Source organism: Cydia amplana, chromosome 10 (assembly GCF_948474715.1).
Source record: "Cydia amplana chromosome 10, ilCydAmpl1.1, whole genome shotgun sequence".
NCBI classification, from domain to species: Eukaryota; Metazoa; Arthropoda; class Insecta; order Lepidoptera; family Tortricidae; genus Cydia; species Cydia amplana.
In genome coordinates, this window is record NC_086078.1 from 7,431,859 (window position 1) to 7,456,477 (window position 24,619).

General features: G+C 37.3%; 4 protein-coding genes across 4 annotated transcripts in view; 3 read left to right on the forward strand and 1 right to left on the reverse strand.

Moving 5' to 3' along the window:
- The window catches only part of LOC134651346 (organic cation transporter protein), a 499,346-nt gene that overhangs the window by 318,866 nt on the left and 155,861 nt on the right, over nucleotides 1-24,619 (reverse strand). The gene's annotated exons all lie outside the window — the stretch shown is intronic.
- On the forward strand, nucleotides 442-8,950 carry LOC134651359 (organic cation transporter-like protein). Its single transcript, XM_063506439.1, has 4 exons — nucleotides 442-678; nucleotides 6,913-7,270; nucleotides 7,570-7,977; nucleotides 8,094-8,950. The coding sequence occupies exons 1-4, from the start codon at nucleotides 648-650 to the stop codon at nucleotides 8,788-8,790; spliced, it is 1,494 nt and encodes a 497-aa protein (XP_063362509.1). The 5' UTR covers nucleotides 442-647; the 3' UTR covers nucleotides 8,791-8,950.
- On the forward strand, nucleotides 13,590-15,964 carry LOC134651362 (organic cation transporter protein-like). Its single transcript, XM_063506441.1, has 3 exons — nucleotides 13,590-13,972; nucleotides 14,095-14,502; nucleotides 15,234-15,964. Exons 1-3 carry the CDS (start codon nucleotides 13,656-13,658, stop codon nucleotides 15,940-15,942), a joined length of 1,434 nt encoding a protein of 477 aa, XP_063362511.1. The 5' UTR covers nucleotides 13,590-13,655; the 3' UTR covers nucleotides 15,943-15,964.
- Nucleotides 16,611-24,464, forward strand: LOC134651675 (lysocardiolipin acyltransferase 1-like). The gene is made up of 7 exons (XM_063506775.1): nucleotides 16,611-16,729; nucleotides 17,177-17,283; nucleotides 17,365-17,638; nucleotides 18,248-18,444; nucleotides 19,128-19,306; nucleotides 22,363-22,466; nucleotides 24,220-24,464. The coding sequence occupies exons 1-7, from the start codon at nucleotides 16,630-16,632 to the stop codon at nucleotides 24,462-24,464; spliced, it is 1,206 nt and encodes a 401-aa protein (XP_063362845.1). The 5' UTR covers nucleotides 16,611-16,629.

Genomic DNA, 24,619 nt, shown 5'->3' on the forward strand with positions numbered 1-24,619 from the left:
GCGACTGCCATCTGACCTTCCAACCCAGAGGGTAAACTAGGCCCGTATCGGGATTAGTCCGGTTTCCTCACGATGTTTTCCTTCACCGAAAAGCGACTGGTAAATATCAAATGATATTTCGTACATAAGTTCCGAAAAACTCATTGGTACGAGCCGGGGTTCGAACCCGCGACCTCCGGATTGCAAGTCGCACGCTCTTACCACTAGGCCACCAGCGCTTCTAGCTAGGTCAACACTGCACTATGAAATTATTTTCATGGTACGAGTAGATAAGTAACAAGGTTCGAAATGACCCATAAATCACAATTTGACCGTATCGCTACGCTGCATACTTGATTTGTGGAAACAATATTTAAGCCGAAAGTACTTTTTCAAAGCATAGCAGAGATGGTGTACGAGTGGCACTCGTGCACTTGTGTAATGCCGCAGTTGATATCATGACAGTGGTAGTGACAGGTCGTTAATAACCAGCATCTCTTGCGAGCGTACAGTTGTGTGCCGTTTGCTATGCGAATACGCCGTCTGCTCGGCGCGGGCGCCGCTCAAAGCCAGTTCTAGTGCAACCTCCGGCGGTTTGCCTGTATGACACGTTAACCGTACAATCCAGTGTTTATATTGTGCATGTTGACTTAAATAACCTATTCACAATGGATAAACCGGAGCCCATCACAGAAAACGGTACGTAAGGTGAAGGAGAAAGTTGCCCGTGAGGTATAATGACCCCGATATTGCAAATTGCAATCTTATAGATAGATAAACCTTGGAAAGTTCGCATTAACATTAGTGAAGGTCCCAGCTGTAGGCTTTTGTCTTTTGATAAAATTTAAGTACGTGCTTCTTTTATTTATTAGGCGTGGTGTGGTATTTATTTATTATTATAGTTAATCACGTTCGTTCGTGCATGATATATGATGTTTATTATTGTATTGTAAATGATTCAATTAATTAATATCAACATACGTTAGTACCCAATAATAGGCAATTGAATACTTAGAGGTGGTAATTTTAAATAAGTACCTATTCAAATAACTTAGTGAGTTGTTTTTGTTTCAAAGTTTCACGCATTTTTGTCATATCATAAGTACCTATAGTTTATTTATTATTTAAAAGTGTCTGAACTTTATATCTTAAATATTGGAATCTACCTACAAATATATTTTGCATCTATTTGTAAGTATAAGTAAAAAATATTTTAGGCTTTTCCTTTCCCCTTATAATATTGTTAATAAACATTGTAGTGAAATTAGTGTTATAAAACCTGATGAAAGTAATTAACTAATGAAGGTTTGCTTGCGGTTTTTGCAACATCCAAATACCTGCACTTTGGAATTCGTAGAGCCGCAGTCGCAGTTAATGCCCTTAAATCTCGTGACGAGTCACGGTCGTCACGGATAAAGGCCTCCTATATACTTTATGTTTAGGTACTTCTTATTGTGTCGGAAAGTCGGAATTATACAAAAACTGTCCCACATTTGTGTAAGGTGTATTCGGGTATTTCCAAATGAACTAATAGTGGCGGATAATTCCGAAAGCTGACTCTTACTACAACAGAATATGAATGATTTTACAATGATTTTCGGAATTACCCGAATAAACTTTATGGAGGTTTCAGCGCATACTAGACTCATGAAAGTAGAAAAAGTAACTATCCAACCAAAAAGATAAAAAGTGCTAATGATACGAGCTAAGAAAAACCAAAAAAGATAAAAATGGAACAGCGGTTGGAAGCATACCAACAAAATTGTAACCCTTGGATCAACAAGCCAAGCTTATTTTATGGCGTGACTACCACAGAAATCTGCGTAAGGTGCTCGATCAAAGTAGGCAAGCTGGTGGAACCGAGTTTATGAGCGGCTTGCCATTGGTAGAGAATTTTGAATAGGTACATACAACAACACTCTTAACCTATACCTATATTGAGTAAGCGTTAATTTCTTTAGTGCCTAATCTGACAGCAAACATAATAGATTGGTAGGTATATAATAATTTACTTATATTTTCGACTTGGCGCTTGGTGCAAATCGCACAATATGAAAGAAAGAAAAATGGGACTTTGACAACAACGTTAGTCGTGGTTTTGAAGTGAAAACTTCTTTAGGGCGTTGGGCACTTTTTGAGGTGGGGAAAAAATGATAAACTCGAGACAGCGTAAGGCGATCACGTGACCGTAAGCCCCGTAAGGTGGCCACTCATAATTTAAATGGCATTTAAATCAATAAAGAAAAACTCAATGTTACTTGACATTTATGTTGCGGACTCCTTTTCAAGACTCTTTACCTATGTTCAAATAATTTGACCTTGTCATGGCAGTATGTAAATAAACATGTCAATGAAAAAGTGTGATCTTATTTGAGAATGATAATAATATATAATAAATAAATAGAATACCTCCGCTAAACGTACCTATGTATCGTGTTACCGGGCGTCGGTAACATAGTGAGGTGAGTTTTCACTTCTATCGGCAGTATCGGCACTCCCGGAGTGCAACCGTTGTTGCTTGTTTATTCAACTCCGTTAATTGGACGAAAGCTTGAGCTGGATGAAAATTAGTGCAATGACCCTAGTAGTTGTAGTTCGCCCCGAACTGCAAACTCGCGGTTCGCCAAAAACTACATAGAGTAAGTACACATTCATAGATATATCTACTAATTTTCGACGTGATTGAATAAAAAAAAAAATTAGATAGCTGCCATTTCTAGGATTCCGTAGTCAACTAGGAACTATATATAGGCACCTATACTTAAGTATAGTTTCGCCATGTCCGTCCGTCCGCGGCTTTGCTCCGTGATCGTTAGTGCTAGAAACTTAGAAAGCTGCAATTTGGCATGGATACATAAATCATACATGGCGACAGAAATCTACCACCCATAGGAAAAGGTATAAAAAAAATCGTTTTAACCCAATAAGGTATGTTGGGGTAATACCGGACGATTTTGGGACTATTGTATTGTATTGTAGTACGGGCGATTTTCCGCAACTCGACGTCCTGCGCCTATTTTGCGTGATAAATTTTGGGACTAATTGAGAGACCTCGCGAAAAAAATTTTTTTTCTCGACCTCAGTAAGTGATAGATTCTAGAAATGGGGTGCAATTCGTTAAATAATAACCATAGTTTAGGCCTGAATATTGGCAACTTTCAATATTCAACGGTTTCAGTTTTGTACCAGTGTAAAGATGAGACAACTTTTTTTTCGAGGGTAACGATGAATTTGTCATCATGGGTTAAGATCGGATGGCGAAAAAAAAAACCACTTCTAATGCTCAGATAATAAGGTATTCAAAAGGATACATCCGATGTTTAACCTCCTCCAACGTATATAAATTGCAGCCATGAATAACTAGAAACTTAAAAGTTCTCATCAAATGTTTAATTTTTTGTATTTTTGCATCCGATCTTAACCCACACGTGAAAATTTGGTAAATCTGTGGCTCTCAAAGTTTGATATGTCAACAGAAACAATTTCCTAAGTAATACATTCTTACATATATACCTCCATACACTGCTAAAATCTCTTCCTTTTGAATTACTGTCCTTGAATAAAAATTATGGAACGAAATAATTACAATAAAAACAGAATTATTGCGGTCATAAAAATTGAAAGTTTGACAATTACTGCTGGATTTTAAATGGGTAAAGTTCGGATTGTTGCTTTCCGATCTTTACCTAAAAGGGTGAAGATCGGAAATCGGTCTACAGCAGTCCTAGGCCTGGTTTGATTGGATTGATTTAAAGATAAACCTTTAAAACTAAATTTTACATAAACTGAATCACAAAAATAACCACAGTTTTAGCACAATACGCGACAAAAATTACAGGGCGAAGACCGGATGGCCGGAAAAATGACCAAAATTACCTCGGTCTCTTTAATGGCGCGTAGCACATGTCCAACATCACTGAGCGGGGTAGGGGCACTGGCAGCCGAGGCGCAACGAAATGGCGTCTTGCACCTTGTTGTCGAAATTAAGAAATAAAGCCTACTTTGGCGGAAATTAATTTCGTACGGTCTTAACCCGCATCCGGTATTATCCCAACATACCTTAGTGAACAGTACATCTCAATGGAATACCTATCGTTAGATAGGTCTTTCAAAACGATCAATAAGGGTCTCCAACAACCATTTTTTGATAAAGTGAGCCTAACTAATTGTTCACAACCAATCAATGAAGTTGGTTTAAGACACATTTTTCGTTAAAATGGGCGCAAGAAACGGGGTTAATGTGTAAGTAAATATCACGTTATGTTTAAAGTACGAGTGTTAAGACTAAAAGTAATCTTAAATTACTAATAATTTCACAAAATATTGATGCTTGTATGTAAGTAGATATGTCGATTAGTGAAGGGGCGTTCAAATAAGGAATTAGTTTTAATCTAACTCATTCTTGTTCATACTAGCGAACCGCTCCGCTTGGCCGCTTCGCACGGGTTAGGTACACATACTCGTAACCTTAGTAAATTATACATCTAAACCTTCTTAGAGAATCACTCTATTGATATATGAAAACCACCTAAAAATCCGTTGAGTAGTTTTTGAGTTTATCGTGAACATACATACACACAAACAGACAGACGCGGCGGGGGACTTTGTTTTATAAGGTGTAGTGATAACTTATCTTTCAAGGTTTTTTCAAACACTACAATTTAAACTTATTTATATATACTTTATATTGTTAGACCTTATTATAAGTAGATCTCGGCACTTAACTACTGCGTGAATTTTAAATCCACCTAGTTACCTTTCGACCGACGTCAGTACTTAAGTAGCAAAATTGGTCGCGTGACCGGTAATAAATAGCAAACTAAAGTGGCTTATCATCGGTTGTTTGTTACCCATATATTTACAAAGCGACAGCGGTATATATGTCGCTGCTTCAGCTAAGCAGGAACAGGCCTATTTAGACCTACACAAACAAATTTCATGTTCGCGAAATTAGTTCTTATATTGGTGATATTTGCTGTTTTACATTTAAATATTTCGAATTTCATCGGTGACAGATTTTAGGTAAAGAAACCGAATTATCCTCCTAAATGTTTTCCACAGGCTTAACAAAAAACATTAGGTACCTTTTGTCGCGCCGTACAATATATTTATGTTCCGGCGGATCCCAACGGTTAATGATGGTGTTCCTGGAAAGCAATATTTTCATTCAACCAGCGGGCTCAGCACGGTTCCATTTTTATCGACTATCACTATGCCCGTCACTTTCGCACTTACATACTTGTTAGAACGTGACAGGCATGGTGACAAATGATAAAAATGCGACCGTGGTACTAGGGCAGGTTTCATCAGTAAACATCTGAATTACGACCAAAAGCCATTTTTTATATATATCGTTAATTTTTATATCAACCTATTTATCATATAGAATAGGTACTACCACGGAAGAAAGAATGAGCGCGCCGTGGGTACCACACACGAGGATACGATATTAGATATTACCATACTCATCTGGTCTATAGAAATCAAATTAAAATTTAAATCGATTAAACCAATATATCAAAACATTAAAACATGTAAACGAACGATCTTTCTTATTTCTGCACGTAGCAGCTGAGATACTTATAAAGTACGAGGGGTGTTCAAAATATTCTCGGTATGAGAATGAAAACAAACAAGTACGAAAAGTTTGATATTTTTATTTTTCAATATACTCCCCCCCTATGTTCATACACTTAAAAGATCGATCAATTATTTTTTTTAATCCCTCGTAAAAATATTTTTTATCTTTCGTGTAAAAATGCTCCTCCACTGCCGCCTTCAATGCTTCATCGTCAGAAAATTTATTTCCACGCAGATCCTTTTTAAGATTGGGGAGCAAAAAGAAGTCGCTGAGGGCTAAGTCCGGACTATACGGTGGGTGAGTAACAGTTTTAAACCCACATTCAACAATAGCTGCCTTGGCAATATGAGCAGTATGGACGGGGGCGTTGTCATGCAGAAGCAGAATACCTTTGGTTAACTTTCCTCGCCTCTTTTCTTTAATTACATCCTTTAATTGACGTAGAATGTTAGCGTAGTACTGTCCTGTGATATTTACACCATTTTCTTTATAATCGATTAGTAATACTCCTTCACAATCCCAAAATATCGTGGCCATGACCTTGCCAGCTGAAGGGATGACCTTGAACTTCTTGGGATGAGCTGAACCCTTAATGTGCCACTGCATGGACTCTTGTTTACTCTCTGGGTCATAATGATGAACCCAGGTTTCATCTCCAGTAACTATTCTTTGCAGCACCTCATCAGGATTTTCACCGCACAGGTCAATAAAATCGGAACAACAAGCTACACGCATGTCTTTTTGAAGCCGAGTCAGCATTCGCGGAACCCATCTTGCACTTACTTTTGACATATTAAGATGGTCATGTATAATATCATGTACGGTACCAATAGAGAGATTGGTTACTTGTGCTGTAGATTTTACCTTCACTCGACCATCTTCCAATATAAGTTTTTCCACTTTATCAATATTTTCTTGTGAAGTAGCTACTACAGGCCGGCCAGGTCTAGGGTCATCTTCAATACTCTCCCTTCCGCGTTTAAACTCGCTTGACCACTTTTGAATGATAGATAAAGAAGGAGCAGACTCACGGTAAACACAATCCATTTCCTCTTTTATGGTTTTTTGATTTTTACCCTGTTTTGTCAAGGATTTTATCACGCATCGATGTTCTAATTTAGTTAACATTGTCAATTCGCACATGATGTTCATGTTTGTTCAGCAATTGCAGAAAAACAAAAGACCATCTCGGTTCGAATTATACTTTTTTTTAATGTCAATGAATAAACCTTAGCGGCCAGTAACGAAAGAAATTTTAGAAGAGGTCGTAAGATATCAATACCGAGAATATTTTGAACGCCCCTCGTAGTTATGTCTGTAAATTTTATTTTCGTACCCTATTTTTTTTACAGGGGCCAAGCTGCAAGAAAAACCTCCTCCGCAGACCGATTTAATTCAACGAATAACAGGCTCATTTGGAAGATATCAACTGTTGCTATGTCTCCTTATATTCTTGACCAAGTTTCCCGTCGCCTTCCATCAAATGGCGATTTTGTTTTTGGCTCCGAGACTCAGCTACACATGCCCAGACACCGGAGAGGAAACGTGTCCTTGCCCCAATCCAGAATATGACAGATCGATTTTTAACCGGAGCATAATAATGGAGTGGGACCTGATATGTGAAAGGAATTGGTTGACTAGTTTTACACAGACGCTGTTTCAATTGGGCACGTTGCTGGGCAGTGTACTGTTTGGAATGGCATCCGACAGGTGACATTGAACTTGTTAATTGTAATATATTTACATTCAATGTTTCTACAAATCTAATACAAATGCTATGACGCGAATGAAAACATTCCTTGCTTCTATATTCTTGATAAGTTTGTTTTATAAAATAGGTAACAATATAAATAACTGTGTCAATGCAATCATCGTTAAAATATGATTTCTAAATATTTATCAAATTAAATTTTGCCCCACTGAGACACTATTGCGTTGCGGTCACGGTAGCACGTGACTTGTGGCTTTAATACCTGCACCTAACCTAACTAACTTTTTAACGTTTTTAGGTTCGGGAGAAAGTATCCTTTGCTGGTAGCAGTCGTGATACAAGTGACCATGGGAATATCAGCAGCTTTTGTCCCCGGCTACTGGGAATTCACATTCCTTCGATTCTTAGTGGGCATGTCCGTCGGAGGTACCATGGTCACTGGATTCGTCATAGTCATGGAATTCGTGGGCACTCAGTACCGTGACGTTATATCGGCTTTGTATCAAGTACCCTTCAATATGGGCCACATGCTGTTACCGGTGTTCGGGTATTTCTGCAGGGATTACTCGAATTTTCAACTGGCCATCTCCATACCAACAGTAGTACTATTGACTTACTTTTTCCTAGTGCCTGAATCTCCACGCTGGTTGATAGCGGTTAAGAGAACTGAGGAGGCTGTCAAGATTTTAGAATCTGTAGCTAAAGTGTAAGTAATAAGATAAGATATACCTACTAATACATAATATATATGAATATCATACCGTTCACGTACTTAAGTCAGGTTCACAGTGATTTAAAGTTAAACCATGCTTATCTTTTCAGAAATAAACGTCCAACAGAAGCCATACGAATGGAAATTGAAAATTACCAAGCTGCACTCCAAAAAACTCAGCTCAAAAAGGGGAATATTGTAGACCTCTTTCGAACTCCGAACATCCGAAAAAACATCTTGGCCATGGCGTTTAATTGGCTGACGTGCAGCTATTGCTTCTACGGTGTGTCGCAGTACGTGGGGCAACTCAGTGGAAATGCCTTCATCAACGTCGCAGCCAGTGCCAGTGTAACTCTCCTCGGCACGCTCTGTTCCATACCGCTTATGAAAGTTATGGGAAGAAAAACCATATTGATTATCTTCAATTTTATTTGCGCGTTTTGCCTGCTCGTTCTGGCTGTGCTACCAGAAGGGCCGGGTACTGTAGTCTGCGCAAGTGTGGGAGTAGTTTCTAGCTTTATAGTTTTTGTTGTTGTGTACTTGTACTGCACGGAACTGTTTCCAACGGTGGTGCGCAATGCTGCGCTGGGTTTTTCTTCCATGATGGCGCGCGTGGGATCTATGATCGCTCCGTTCGTGATCGCGTCGAGCAGCATGGCCACGTGGGTGCCGCCCGTGTTATTTGCCGTCTTGCCCCTCGTAGCGGGCTTTGTCGCATTCTTACTTCCTGAAACCAAAGGCTGTGAATTAATGGTGACTATAGAAGAAGGTGAACAATTTGGAAAAAAAACGGATTGCAAAAAGTAGATATTTTTTCTCATTAGATACCTAGTGTTATTTCATTAGATTAAACTTTTGTCATTTTAAGTTACATAGGTAAATGTAAACATATTATTATTTTACCTATTTACTTAGTTTTAAATATTATATAATTAATCTACAGTAAAATGATTTTGGCGGAAGAAGAGATCTTGTGTTTATCTTAGATATCTCCGTACAAATATGATTACACTGATAACTAATAAAACTATATACCGACCCCGATAACTACGAAAGAAGCAAAAGGATAACTTATTAAGGATGAATATAGAGCGCGGCGCGCTCATTCTTTCTTCCGTGATGAATATCTACGTACATCTAAATCTAAAGCAAGACCATTTTTGACTGTAATATGTGTTCAAAGCCAACGTTTTTACCTCTATTTATGAAATGATGGGCGCGTTACACTAATTTATTTATATATTTAAATTATTTGGGGCGTCAACATCAATCACTGACTTATACACAATTGCACTAAAAACCCAAATAAAAGATGTCCATGAAAAGAATATTTACCTAGACTATAGGACCTACATTAACTATAGGACTATAGCACTAAACATACATATAATACGACTCATACTTATTATATTGATAAATTATTATCTTATACTTTTAAACGAGCAATTCTTGTATATTTATCTATTTATTTATATATTTATTTATATATTTATTTATTTATATGTATATATATTTCGGGGATCTCGGAAACGGCTCTAACGATTTCGATGAAATTTGTTATACTTATGGGGGTTTTCGGGGGCGAAAAATCGATCTAGCTAGGTCTTATCTCTGGGAAAACGCGTATTTTTGATTTTTTGTTTATGACAGACAAGGCGTCTCCAGTTATTAAATGCTCTAAGATTGTATGAAGTAAGTCGAAGGTGCTGCAAATGCTATATACTATGTTACTCGTAGGTACCAATGGCGGGAAATTCTAGATACACGAGGGATGAGTTTGAGTAGGTATCTAGCCTGCTACCCCTGGTGTATGTACTCGTATACCTACTTCCATTCATTAAATATGTGCATCAATCCTAACCCTTAACATATATACCAAATTTTATTTCTATTAGTGTAGTACCGCCCCATTGTTACCTTTGCCCTGACTATGCACTTACCCATAGGCACTGATCTTATCGTATCACATAGCAGTTAGCAAGTACAAGTTCATTATGTAAGTAACTGTGTAGTGTAGACAGTGTAGTAGTGTTAAAGTCTATTTTTTTATTCGGTAGACTAAAATGACATTTCATAGTATGAACATCATGTGTCATTTCATACTATGAAATGTCATTTTAGTCTACCGAATAAAAAAATAGACTAGACTAGCTAGTTATTTTATTAGTTTAATCTAATCTATCTAATCTATCTAATACCTTTAAACGAGCAATTCTTGTATATTTATTTATTTATTTATATGTATATATATTTCGGGGATCTCGGGAACGGCTCTAACGATTTCGATGAAATTTGCTATATGGAGGTTTTCGGGGGTGAAAAATCGATCTAGCTAGGTTTTATCCCTGGGAAAACGCGAATTTTTGAGTTTTTATATGTTTACCGAGCAAAGCTCGGTCTCCCAGATATTGAAGTGTGACTATTTACTCAAATTTAAATGTTATTTCCATGGCCGGAACCACCATGTCTACGAGCAACGCTCTCAAAATCTGTTGTCTTCAATTTCAATAACAATTAATAAGTATGTTAAATTGATGTGTCATACAGCTGTGCCATATTATTTAAAGTTGTAAACAACACTTTTTTTATTTGGACATGTTTATTGTTATGTCTACGTAGAATCTCGAGCTCTCTCGGTCCTAATAGGAAAAAGCCGGCCAAAAGCATATCGGGCCATACTCAGTGTAAAGTTCTGTAGTTACCCTTCTGCCATAATATTTTTTTGTTTTTATTTTACCACTTTGTCGCCACGACTATTTTAAGTACTAAGCCGCTTTCTAGTACTAACGATCACTAAGCAAAGCCGCGGACAGACAGACAGACGGACAAGGCGAAACTATAAGGGTTCCTAGTTGACTACGGAACCCTAAAAATATCCCAAGAATTCATAACAATTTTTTGCAGAGTTTGTATGACAATAATGGAATGGCAAGAACCGAACTTTCTTCATTGCGTAAACTGTAATTAATTGGCCTATAGGTACTTACGCTCCGGATTGTGATTAAAAAAAGAACAGCCTCATTAATAGTCCGCAGCAAACTCGGTTCTCCATACGCTCTCATTTTAAGAGGACTAGCTAGATTGCTCTGAAACTTTGTATTTACAAAGGATTTTAAGGTAGGTATACGAGCATATATGCCTGTAGTTAGTTTATGTAGCTTCTGATACCATAGTTTAAAAATATAGCGAATTTAAGTGTTTCATACAAAACTTGTTTTTGCCCTAATTCAATTGTTTTATAAGCTGAAGCTATATAAACTAATTACAGGCATAGGGATATGTCATTGTATTTATGTGCAAAGTTTCATTATAATCGAACGCGTAGGTACTTAGTTTTAAGATGAGAACGAAATTCCGTTTGACTTTGTAGGGAAAGGTGAAATTCAGCCGAGCTTGGCGAGGTTGCTGCAGACTCTTAACATCCCCAGGCTAACCTTGCGTATGAAAAGCCGAGACATTATGATTAACTACGGTTGTTTTGTTGCAATAACTATAACGTAGTTTCAACAATATGGCGATTCATATTTATGGAAGCAGGTATTTGAATCGCTTTTCATAAATTATACACCTGACAAAAATATTACTAACATAAGCTGAAAATTCTCTTAAGATATTTACTTTAGCTGAAGCAGATTATATTCGTCGCCGATGTTGATAAGCCGATTCATTTAACTAACTCATGGGAGGATTTATTTTACTTACTTATTTTATTTACATAGATCTACAGCAATGGAAACAGATGTTGTTTATAAGTACCTACATTATCATAAACAAGTACAATAGGTACCTATGAAAGGTGCTTGTTTATGAGCAGGAACTATTATGAACTAAAGAAATAATGTGCGGTCTTTGAAATCACCACAAGTATCTAAGTAACGATACGTAAGTACCCCGCGGGCGCATTACTGTGACTGTGAGTCTGTTTCTGTGACCAAGTACCAGCTAAGTAGATAAGTAGGTACAGTTTTCGTAATAATATAGATAGTGAATGACTTCCCATTCCTTCACGCAACCGTAGGTATTGTTCCATCCCATTCCATTCACTTTGTGAATGTTGTAATTGACACTTCCTGATGTTGTAGGTAAACAAATAGTTTAGCGACGGATGAATTTTGTAACCTCTATCACTTCTTAACCTAATTAGAATTCGCCGGTACTTATGTTTTTTTATGTCGTTTCGTCGGACGGAACTCCGTTACTTTTATTTATTAATTAATTAATATCTGGGAGACCGAGCTTTGCTCGGAAAACATACAAAAACTCGAAAATGTGCGTTTTCCCAGAGACAAAACCTAGCTAGATCGATTTTTCGCCCCCAAAAACCCCTATATAGCAAATTTTATCGAAATCGTTAGAGCCGTTCCCGAGATACCCGAAATATACGAGTATAATATACATATAAATTAATAAATAAATAAATATGCAAGAATTGCTCGTTTAAAGGTATTGATTTGAAAACTTGATTTCACCTTACTAAAGTGTCATTCTATGGAACAATTGCTAACTATGTAAACAAAAGTCAGTAGTAAATTCATCATTTTTGACAATTTCAATATGGCGGTTTGTTTACATAGTTAGCAAGTTCCATAGAATGACACTTTAGGTACCTAATAAGGTTCTTTGAACTCAAAGAAGTAGGTTTTCATGAATGAAAAAAATTTACTTTTGCCACAGAGGTAAGACTTTAAAATCATATTTATCATAAAGTAGATACCTAGACAGGTTTATATTTAATTTTATTGTAAGATTTTAATCAGTCTATTCCAATACAAAAAATTTAAAATAGAGGTAGGTAAAGTCTATTTTTTTATTCGGTAGACTGAAATGACAGTTAATAGTATGAACATGAAATGTCATTCCATACTATTAACTGTCATTTCAGTCTACCGAATAAAAAAATAGACTTTAGGTACCTATTTAAAAGAAGTATCTATCTTTTCGGAAAACTAATTCGGAGGAATGATTCGGGTATCGGTGCATTAATTGTTACTTTTATTGGAGTATTCGGTCTATTTGAATTAAATGACTATACTCGTATACAGGCTGTTTTAGTAATCACCTAGCTGCAATAATTTACGCTGCGAATAGATTAACTTTTACTATGAACAACTTTAACCCCCAAACCACGAAAAAAATGTTCTACTCTCCCATACAAAATGTCAACATCAGACGAGCCAAAATGTATGAAGCAGCCATGCCATGGCTATATATTCACACCGTAAATTATTGCAGGTAATTAAAAAAAAACAGCATGTATGATGAAAACCCCCATATACTAAATTTCATCGAAATCGTTAGAGCCGTTTCCGAGATCCCCGAAGAGCCGAAATATGTATATAAATAAATAAACAAGAATTGCTCGTTTAAAGGTATTAGCTAGATAGATATTTAAATAGATTATCCTAACGAAAAAAAGGACCAAAAACTGGTGCATTTTTGAACGTTTCTTAACAATCATATACCTAGTATTAAATAATATTTTACGCTGATTCTATGACCTGTGACGCTGGTATATAAGTACTGTGACGACTTATATTCGTTTACTAAAACCAAAGCCCACCTGATTTTTAATTTGGCGTTGTATTAAATCTTAAAAATATTTATAAATGTCGACTTTTACAAATGATTTATTTAGCTCCTATTATTAAATATTTCTGTAGGAATCAGACATAATGGTGCTAGTAAACGATATTATTGGGACGTTCAGAAAGTACCAGTGGTGGATATGTTTTATAATATATGTTAACAAGTTTGGCATTGCATGGCATCAGATGGCAATCATATTTCTGGCTCCTCCAGTGGCATATCGGTGTCCGGAAAATACCACCTGTTGTGAACACCCTATCTACGACACCTCGACCTTTAAGAAAACAATTGTAATGGAATGGAATCTTATCTGTGAGAACTCTTGGTTAAAGGACTTCACTCAAACTCTATTTCAATTTGGTGTTCTAGTGGGAAGTTTACTGTTCGGTATGGCATCTGATAGGTTAGTGAGCCATTTAAATTCATAACTACAAACACCTAGTGCCGGCGCAGATCTAGTTTATGATATACAATAAAGTTTGAGAAACAATTAGGAACCTATTTAGATTTTTTGTTTTGTCACAGGTATGGACGAAAAAAGGCCATGATTTCCTCTGTGGTACTGGAAGTGTTTATGGGGGTGATAGCATCATTTGTTCCTGACTACTGGAGTTTCACCATAATTCGGATGATCCTTGGGTTCTCTATAGGAGGAGTGATGGTAGTCGGATTCGTCATAATCATGGAATTCGTCGGAAATGAGAAACGAGCCGTTGTATCAGCGCTTTACCAAGTTCCATTTACACTTGGCCATATTCTTTTAGCAGCGTTTGGCTACTACTTGCGTGACTACACGCATTTTCAGCTGGCAATATCATTAGCAAATGTATATCTATTACTTTATATATGCCTTCTACCTGAAACACCTAGATGGTTAATGGCCAAGAATAAGACGGACGAAGCTGTTCAATTACTGACGAGCGTTGCTAAAATGTAAGTCCGACTATACTTCGTTTTTTTAGCATTAGAAATAAGGTAAACAATCTTGATGTGTCTTTTAATTGAAAAACACATTTTAAAAATAAGTTACGGTAAATATGTAACAATTATGAATATAATACGATCTTTTATAGTCTTCTGCTTTTATAAGTAATAGTTATTGATTTAAAAAAAGTGTTTTTCAATTAAAAGACATGTCAAAATCGCTTACCTTCTTTCATGTTCTTTCTAATGCTAAAAAAAACGAACTATATAACTGTTTACTATATACACACCTATAGTGATATTGCAATTTTAGGGTCTGGCCATGACATTGCAAATTAGGTAGATAGCTAGCGGTTGTCAGATCGTAAGACAAAAGTAGGTATCTGAATGGGTAACCTAACCTATTTAAAATGTAAAAGACGGAATCAATCGAATAGTCGGGAGAATTCAGATGAATTCCGACCATCTGGCAACCCTAGAGGAAGCTAAATATGATAGGCGCGTGACCTGTTGTCACTTTCTCGAGTCGAATAGTCCCCCATTAATGCGAAAATCGTAGGTAATATGAGATAAATTATAATAAAATAAATTTAAAAGTTTTGAACGATTCACGGCTAGTTTCACTAGACTTAATATATAGACTAGTGATAACGTTAAGAGCTGAATGAATCGTGGTAATATGCAACTTCTACTTTATGGCAGTAGCGAGGTTCCTTTTAGTTTCCAAAATTTGTTTTCAGTAATAACATGCCAACAGAAGCCATTAAAGATAAGGTGGAAATGTACGAATTGGAACACAGAACAAACTTGCCGAAAAGTGGGTCTACAATTGACCTGTTTCGTACGCCAAATCTGCGAAAGAATATACTGGTGATGTCGTTCGCGTGGTTCACCTGCAGTTATTGCTTTTACGGCATCGCACAGTACATCAGCCAGCTTACTGAAGACATTTTTGTAAACGTGGCCCTCAGTGGATTTTTCTGTCTCATCAGCTGTTTTATTGCGATTCCAATGATGCGATATATGAAGCGGAGGACAATTGTAATTATAAGTAACGCCATATGCGGCATTTGTTTACTACTGCTGGCCGGTATACCCCAGGGTATAATTAGCGTGGTGCTTGCATGTATCGGAGTTCTCTTTAGCTTCGTTGTATTTATCGTGGTCTATTTGTACTGCACAGAAATGTTTCCAACTGTTGTGCGTAACGCTGCGCTCGGTATTTCGTCGATGATGGCTCGGCTCGGAGCAATGATTGCGCCGTTTGTGTGTAACCTTAGAATGTTTAACAAGTGGGCTGCCCCCGTAGCGTTCGGGGTGATGCCACTGATAGCTGCGGTGCTTTGCCTTTTGCTGCCAGAAACTAAAGACTGCGAGTTACTAACAACGATAGAAGAAGGTGAAGCACTGGGCACGTCACAGCGGCCTAGGCCTGCAGATGGCGTATAATAACGATTATATACATTTGTATTAGATGCATTAAACACAGTTTTATTTATTTAAAATAATTTAATTTTTAAATCGATAAATTGAAAAAAAAAAATATTCATAATCCCAAAGATTTGCCTTTGTGGAATCTTCAATCAATTATGTACTTATTTACTCGTAGGTATATCGCGAACCGAAAGCAGTTATGTACGAGTAAGAACGATATAAGTACCTACCTACATCCTTCTTACTCGTACCTATAGCTAGGACGAGTAGTATTACCATGAACTCAACTCACGAAAAGAAAAGCTTAGACATAGAAGGTTAATTATAAATATGAATGACCCGCTTCAAGCTTTTTTAAAGGCAACAGGCTCGGTGGTGACTTTTCTTCATTAAAAGCAACAGGGGCTAATAATGAACGTACCGACGTTATAGGATAGCTAGAATATAGTGCCTCAGCTCAAATCAAACTTCAGGATGATACGTGACGTAAGTGAATAAAGTTTTAAGGTGTGTTGTCTAATACGGTTTAGTGGGTCACGTAGGGGTTCTAATACATGCACTGGCAGGGCTTCTGGCCTGTTATTGACAACGCTTACACACCACACACAAGCTGGCCATAAATAAACTGATCCCTGAATACTGCTAGTGATTATGAATTTCGAAATCTTGTTATACTGGAAAGGAAGTCATAGGTGGGACAAGATGAGCTGTGAATGGATAGGCTGTTCGGCGCTGCCAGTGAGCGGCGCCATGGCGCCCGGGCTGCTCCTCTGTGCTGCATGGTATTACACCATACTAGCTGGTAAGTTAAGTTAGCTGGTGAAGTTACTATCTAATTAAACATTATGGGACAATCCTCCACAAAGCGACCTAGACCCATAAACGATGCACTAGGCGACGATATAATAGATCGATAGATATAGATAAATACTTAAATTCATAGAAAACATCCATGACTGGCGAACAGATATCTGTGATAAATACACAAATAAATCCCCTTACCAGGATTGCAACCCTGGACCTCCTGCTTTGTAAGCAGGCTCACTACCGACTAGTCTAGGAGGCTGTTAGTATTATACCTATAATGTAAATAAAAAAGTTCATCAAGTCATGTCAACGAAAAAATAACTAAAACTGTGAACGTTCAATTGACATAAAGCCTGCATAAAGCATATTTTTTTGATTTGCTGGAAGAACTTTTTTTGCTATACTTAGCACGTCTCTGGTGACCAGCTATCCTTTGTTTCAGGATTCTATATCTTGTACTGTCCGGTCATGTATCTAATGTTCTTCCATCACAAACTATATAGGAAGATTGTTGATGTTCTTTTTGCGTTATGGGAATTGTATCCAGTGGTAAAGTAGTGGTTCTTTTGGTTTTGTGAGATTATTTTTTTGTTGTTACACCATTTACTGTGTGATAATTTCACTTTTCAGGCGCTTTTTCAATGTTGCTCTAACGCGGAGATGCATCACTATGGTGATTACGTAAATCCGGATGAAAGGACCATCATTGTTATGAACCATCGCACACGAGTGGACTGGAATTATGTTTGGATAGCATTGTACCACGCTACTCAAAGCGGTATCGAATGTGCGTGTAAAAAGAAACCTAATGCAGAGACTACAGAGAACCATGTACTGGATGTCGGTGGAAGATCTAAGATCAAGTTCGTTTTAAAGGACGAGCTAAAGGCCGTTCCGGGAATGGGTAGGTTTTTAAATGTAAAAGTGACTTAAATTACATTGTAAAGTTTAGTGTCAGTAGAGTTATTTGTAACTCGGTTTTTCTAGGCTCTTGCTACAGCTACGCTAATTGTAAATCAGAACCACTCATTACGCTCGTGATTTAATAATATTGGAATTTGGCATGTTGACGAATCATAAATTATTTTCGCAGCAGTCGCAGCAAAAACCATTTTTGTTTTCTCGTTGTACAAAGAACGAAAATATCATTCATAATAATAATCTAAGTGGTAGAAAAGTCCTGAAAACTGTAGGCTTGTAACGTTGTAGCTACGAGTACGTATACCACACATTGTAGCTCATTGCATTAAGTTTTCTTCAAGGCGCTGAAATTATATTAAACTGTTTATACCAATCTTACTAGTAAATTTATTGTCCTCCAATGTATGTATGCTTACTTCATGTGTTGAATGACTTGAATGTTAGAGGGGTCATTTTAAGATGAGGGTTTTCTACTTTTCAGTGACGTTATACTTTAAGAAAGTTTAAACGTTATGAATATTATTCTATTCTATTCTATGTTCTTATAGTTACTTAAACGGGTTACGAGCTTACGATAGTATTTGTGTTGTAGGATGGATAATGCAGCTGAACTTTTTCCTATACGTGAAGAGGAATTGGCGCGAGGATCAGTTGAGCCTGGCGCAGTTCGTAGATTACTACAAGAGGCTGAGCTGCCCCTGTCGAATCGTGCTGTTCCCGGAAGGAACTGACTTGAGCGAGGAGAATAAACGACGCAGCGAAAGATTCGCCACTACACATAACTTACTAGTGAGTCCTATTTAGTTACTGCGGCCCAATTCGAACAATTCTTATAAGATGACACAGCGATACGATACCGATATATAAGTCAGTTTCAAAAGCAAAGTTTTTTGCTTTTGACACTGACAGATTGGTATTAGATATCGTACTTATATGGCATCTTATAAGAATTGTTCGAATTGGGCCATTGCAATGTTTATGTTTGATCGCAGAATCAGAGCTAAATCAGCTTAACTGTGATCTTAATAAAATAACTGTGGTAGCTTACGAGTAAAACACAATGTATCGGAGAGACACATCTGAATAGGTATAGTATAGGTATAACCTATTCAGATGTGTGTGCGTGTGTGTGCTTAGTAGGTACTATTAAGCATTACGTACACCAATACAAAAGTGCTAATAGTTATTTACCTACTCATTTTCATTAGATACTGTGGCTATTGATATCTCGATACTCGGTGTTTTTCTACACACTGCGAAATAGATCAATAAATTTAAAAAACCGGACAAGTGCGAGTCGCACTCGCCCCCCAAAGGTTCCTTACTTTTAAGTACTTGTTGTTATAGCGGCAACAGAAATACATCAAGTAACCCTTTGGGTACGGAACCCTAAACATTTTATTGTGCATCTCTGTTATCTGCAGCACATTTTCAATGGGACTATAGGTATTGTTTGTTATTTCAATTTGCAGTTGTACGAGTACGTGCTTCACCCTCGCACCACAGGGTTCGCAGCGCTGTGCTCGCGGCTCCGCGGTGCCGGGCTCGCGTCTGTATATGACGCCACCGTGGCGTACGATGTCCCTGCGCAGACCGAGGCGGACCTGCTGCGAGGGAATATGCCCAAACACATCTATTTCCACTTCAAGCGGTATGTCAGGATGCCTACTTGTTCTACCCTCGTGCTTAGGGGTATTGTACGCATTGAGGTGTGCCCACAGCCCCCGTGGCGTCGGGATCACATTGGTAAAACTACCTATTTATTATTAGCGTTACTATACTATGCACAGATCATACATATATATATACTCCTACAATACTAGGTAAGTACCTAATTAGAAATGTATATTCGGCAAGAAGTTTTTTTCATGATTTTTTATCTTTCGTAATCTATATATATAAATGCAAGTGTCCTGACTGACTGACTGATTCATCAACGCACAGCCGAAACTACAAAAGCTAGAAAGTTGAAATTTGCACACCAGGTTGTATTTATAAAGTGTACAAGAGATAAGAAGCGATTTTGAAAAATTCAACCCCTAAGGGGGTTAAAAAGGGGATGAAAGGTTGTATGGGGTACAAGTTTTATTTTTAGCTAGGAATTTGAAAGTTCGTAAAAAGATATATTATTAAAATACAAGAATACTAATTTCAGCGTTTTGGAAAATTCATCCCCTAAGGTGGTGAAAAAGGGGTTGAAAGATTGTATGGAAATTAAAAAAAAATTCGAGCGCGGGACTTGAAACTTTGTATATGGGGATATTATTATAAGACAGGAAAAGTAATTTCAGCGTTTTTGAGAATTCATCCCTTAACAGGGTTAAAAAGGGGTTGAAAGTTTGAATCCATTACAAAAGCTTTGAAACTTCTTAGAAAGGCATAATATCCGATTAGAAAAAAAAGTTATTGCAAGGTTTTCGGGAATTCAACCCCTAAGGGGGTTAAAAAGGGGATGAAAGTTCGTCTTGAGGTGCAAATTTTGTTTAAGCTAGGAGTTCGAAACTTTGCAAAAAGGTATTAAATTAAAATACAAGAAAACTAATTTCAGCGTTTTCGAAAATTCATCTCCTAAGGTGGTGAAAAAAGGGTTGAAAGTTTGTATAGATATCAAACATTATTTCGAGCGCGGAATTATTAAAGAGAAGAAAACTAATTTCAGCGTTTTTGAAAATTCATCTCTCAAGGTGGTGAAAAAGGGGTTGAAAGTTTGTATGGAGATCAAACATTTTTTGTGAGTGCGGTGCGGGTCATGAGTTAAAAGGGTTAAAAAGGGGTTGAAAGTTTGTATGGGGTTCAAGTTTAGCCAGGAACCTGAAACTTCGTAAAAATGTATTTTATTAAAAGAGAAGAAAACTCATTTCAGCGTTTTTGAAAATTTATCCCTCAAGGTGGTGAAAAAGGGTTGAAAGTATGCATCGGGCGCGATTTTTTTTTAAATAGTGGAGTTGAAAATCTTCTAAGGGCCACGCAAGAGGGATTCTATCGAGAATTTTTTTTTTCAGTTAGGGAGCTTGAAACTTCATGAGTAGTTTGTGACAGACAAATTTCATGCTTTGTATAATTATTAACAGTCCCTACTGCTATCTTCTTTAGGTGGTCGCCGATATTTTGCCGCATTAATGCTCTATGCTCATATAGAATATATTACCACCAACATACAAATTCACGCGGACGAAGTCGCTGGCAACAGCTAGTACCTAATAATTATAGGTAAATTAAATAACGATGATTAAATATGTATTTCAAAAAACGGGAAATTTATTGCTGTTGGGCAACAATCCCTGGTAGTACCATTATAAATATAAAGTAAGTTTTTTCTACATCCTAGTACACTACATTTCAAATACCAAGGCCCGATTGCACTTGAGACGGTCATTGGGCGTTAACAATAGGATTAGTGATAACAAAAGATACCTGGCTAGACCCTTTTGCTTAAACGCCTTTTAAACAATGCAGATTGCACCGACGCGTGCCAATTTGAAGTATTTTGAAGTGCTCCAAATTAGATAACAAAAGGCAAACATTATGAGCCCCATTGTTAAGTTTCAAGTGCAATCGGGCCTTGGTATTTGAAATAGTATACCTAATAGTACATTACTGCAGACGCCGGGAAAGAAGGGCTTGCCGGGTGAGTAGGTATAGCCGGCCGACCGTAGGGAGGCCGGATAGTGATACGAAGCCGGCAAGACCTTTTCACGGCTAGGCATGTATAGTGCTTTTCTCAAACATGCAATGAAATAAAAAAATACACCACTCAAAAAAACAAATTTATAGTCTTTATAATAAAAATCCAACTTCACAACAAAAGTTTTTTAATTTTCCTTCCAATCCCGCCATAATTGTTTTTTTTTTTACGGAAGTCGTCCGTATTTCGCGTGCGTAGTGTTCGAATAGACCTTATTAGGGCCATTATACACAATCTGATAATAAGAATCTCAATTTCTATAAATAAAATAAATGCAGAGGATTTTAAATATTGTCTATGGTCTCTGGTGACTTACGTATAGGCAAAATTTTAAATTTATTCATCAACACATTGAATCATACAGATTCGTATTCTTAATATCAGTACGTTCGTGTATAACAGGCGTTAACACGGATATTTTGGTCCGATATAACCATTCATTCACCAAAAATATAAAAAAATATATAATTCGGCTGTTTAGTCTGTTCATGGAGACAGACCCCATGTTTACATTAGAATTTAAAAAAAATTACTTCCCGGCCTAGGCCTTCAATTTCGTATGAAATTCCTTTACAGTTCTTTGTAGTTGCTCCGCCCTAAACATGATACTTCGAAGCCTGATATAACGCCCGGAGCGACGACATTTCATTGCATGTTTGAGAAAAGTCTATTTTTTTATTCGGTAGACTAAAATGACATTTCATAGTATGAAATGATGTTCATACTATGAAATGTCATTTTAGCGCCACTTGCACCATTCCACTAACCCGGAGTTACCCGGTTAAACCCGGAGTTACCATGGTTACCAGTACAATTTGACACTTGGTTAACGCTTTAACTGCTTAACCCCGGGTTAGTGGGGTGGTGCAAGTGGCCCTTAGTCTACCGAATAAAAAAATAGACTTAGTAGCTAGTACGAAACTAGAAAACACGCTTACTTTACTATTGAACCGTCAATTATCGAAAATAATTGTCTCTACATTATCCCTGAAAAATACTTCCAAATACCTATTTGATTCCAGCTACCCCATTGAAGATCTTCCACTCGAAGACGATATGCTCAAGTCATGGCTGCATGACCGTTGGCGGGAAAAAGAAAGCAGCTTACGGAAATTCCACAAAAATGGTAGGAACCAGTTTAATCTTTGATTTATAATTATAAGGATCAATTGGCTAAAACCGCTAAGTCTAGACACCTTTTTTATAAAGATATGACAGTAATCTTTATTGGCCTGAAGGAGACTGGTTTATTACTATCGCAAAATAAATATAACTTATCAGTGTGGGTTTCATTATTCTAATCACGTTTTTCATTCATGATGTGACTACCTTAAAAAAAAAACAGGTTTAGAATTGGCTACTTTCCTACTAGTCAAATCAACTTCTTTTTTAGAATTGTCAAAAACGATTTTCTAAATATGGAATTTATATGAAAACGTGTGTAGTGACGTCACGGTCAACTCACCTACTTTTTATATTTCACTCCAATTTATTAAATAGAAATAGTATTTAAAAATAACTACTATCTATGTTTTTATAATAATTATCTGGTGCTTTATTTCGTGCACGGTGTGAAATAATTTATTTTAAGTACCTAGAGGAAAGTACCCAATTGATGAAGTTACTAGAAAAAGGCCTCAAGATTGCTAGTTAAATTTTTGCCAACCGTATTGTGATCTAAAAATGCTCTACGATTTTTTGACAAACTCTGCTGGCTCAACCTACTGCACCTTAAGTAGGTACCTATCTATGCCTAGCTAGGTTCAAACTGATTTCACTATTTTGGGATACTAACTTTTTCTTATTTATTTTTACTGTTTTTGAATTTGATTTTGGCAGGTGATAAGTACCTAGGTAACTGCTTTCGGTCGTCGTCAGGTCATAGGTAGGTATGTACTAGGTATACTATGAACAGTTGAACACAAAGCTTTGTATTCATAGTAGATAATCGATCCTCCTCTAGAGGTCAATAAAATAATTTTATCTACGGTAAGTTAACTAGGCGAACATCGATTATCTATTATTCCGCATGTGTTACACTTATTACTACAGTAATCTGGTTCTGCTCGCTGTCCCAGAGGTAATTGTAATAAACGATGGGCTTAATTATGCGAGCATTGGCCGAGCAAGTTCAATTTTGTACCAATAGGTAATAATAAGTATTTCTATTTAGCTAAGGCAAAGGTAACTTTATCGCTTGTCAATAAGGTACATTTGCATAATTTGAAATTGACAAAGTATAGGAGCTAGGGTAAGTAGATAAGCAACTAGCGATAAGCGAATATTTGCTTAGCGGGAGAGGTTATTTTCTATAAAAAAAACCCTCGCCTTCAGTAAGTAAACTGTCATCGCGATCAGCGATAAAAGTACCTAAGTAAATTTACTTTTGATCACTTTAAGCAGTATAGTGTTACAATAAAAATAAAATAAAATACACCTCTTTTATTCATATTGTATACACGTGCTTACTTGTGTCTCGGGAAAGGTAATAGACTAATAGTCGTTCGCTTCTTGCTTTCTCGCCGCTGGTCGGGCATCTGCCTAAACTAAACTAAATTCAGCAGATGTAGACATAGTGTAAGGCCTGAGCCGCCTGAGTGGACGCTCGAGTTGGGCGTGCAGCGGGGCGGGCCGTGCGGCGTGCATGTTAAACAAATGCAAACGTATAGGAGCGGCCTTAGTGCACGCTGCTTAAATTACTCCTGACCCCGACGCCACGCTGCACGCCACGCCGCACGCTCCGCTTCGAGCGTCTACTCAGGCCTTACACATAGACACCGATCTGACCGTAAAGACGCGTATCTTAGTTTTTTTTCTTTTAAATGGCGGCAAAAAATACCGGTATACCTACTTATTTTGTGAATTCGACTTGTTTTTAGGCCAGTTCGTAGACAGCGCGACGAGGAGGCCGCCCGCGGAGCGGCCGCCGCGCTCCCTCCACGCGGCTCTGCTCGGGTTCACCTTCTGGCTGCTGGTCGACGCTCTCTTCGCCTACGCGCTGCTCACAAACGTCCTGTTCCGCTTCTGGGTCCTCTACCACACGTTCCTATTTATATTCGTTACCTGGTATTTCGGCGGGTTTCAAAACATTCAATATAAACTATCCGAAAGTCTAAAGGTGTAGCTGTAGATTGAGACTAACATAAGTCTGCAACGATTTTGTGCAAGTGTTATTTTAAACGTCAAACTTCTATGAAATTATGACGTATATAAATAACACTTGCAATGCGTGTGCTATCAAAATCGTTTCAGACTTCTCTTCTATTAGCTAGTCTATTA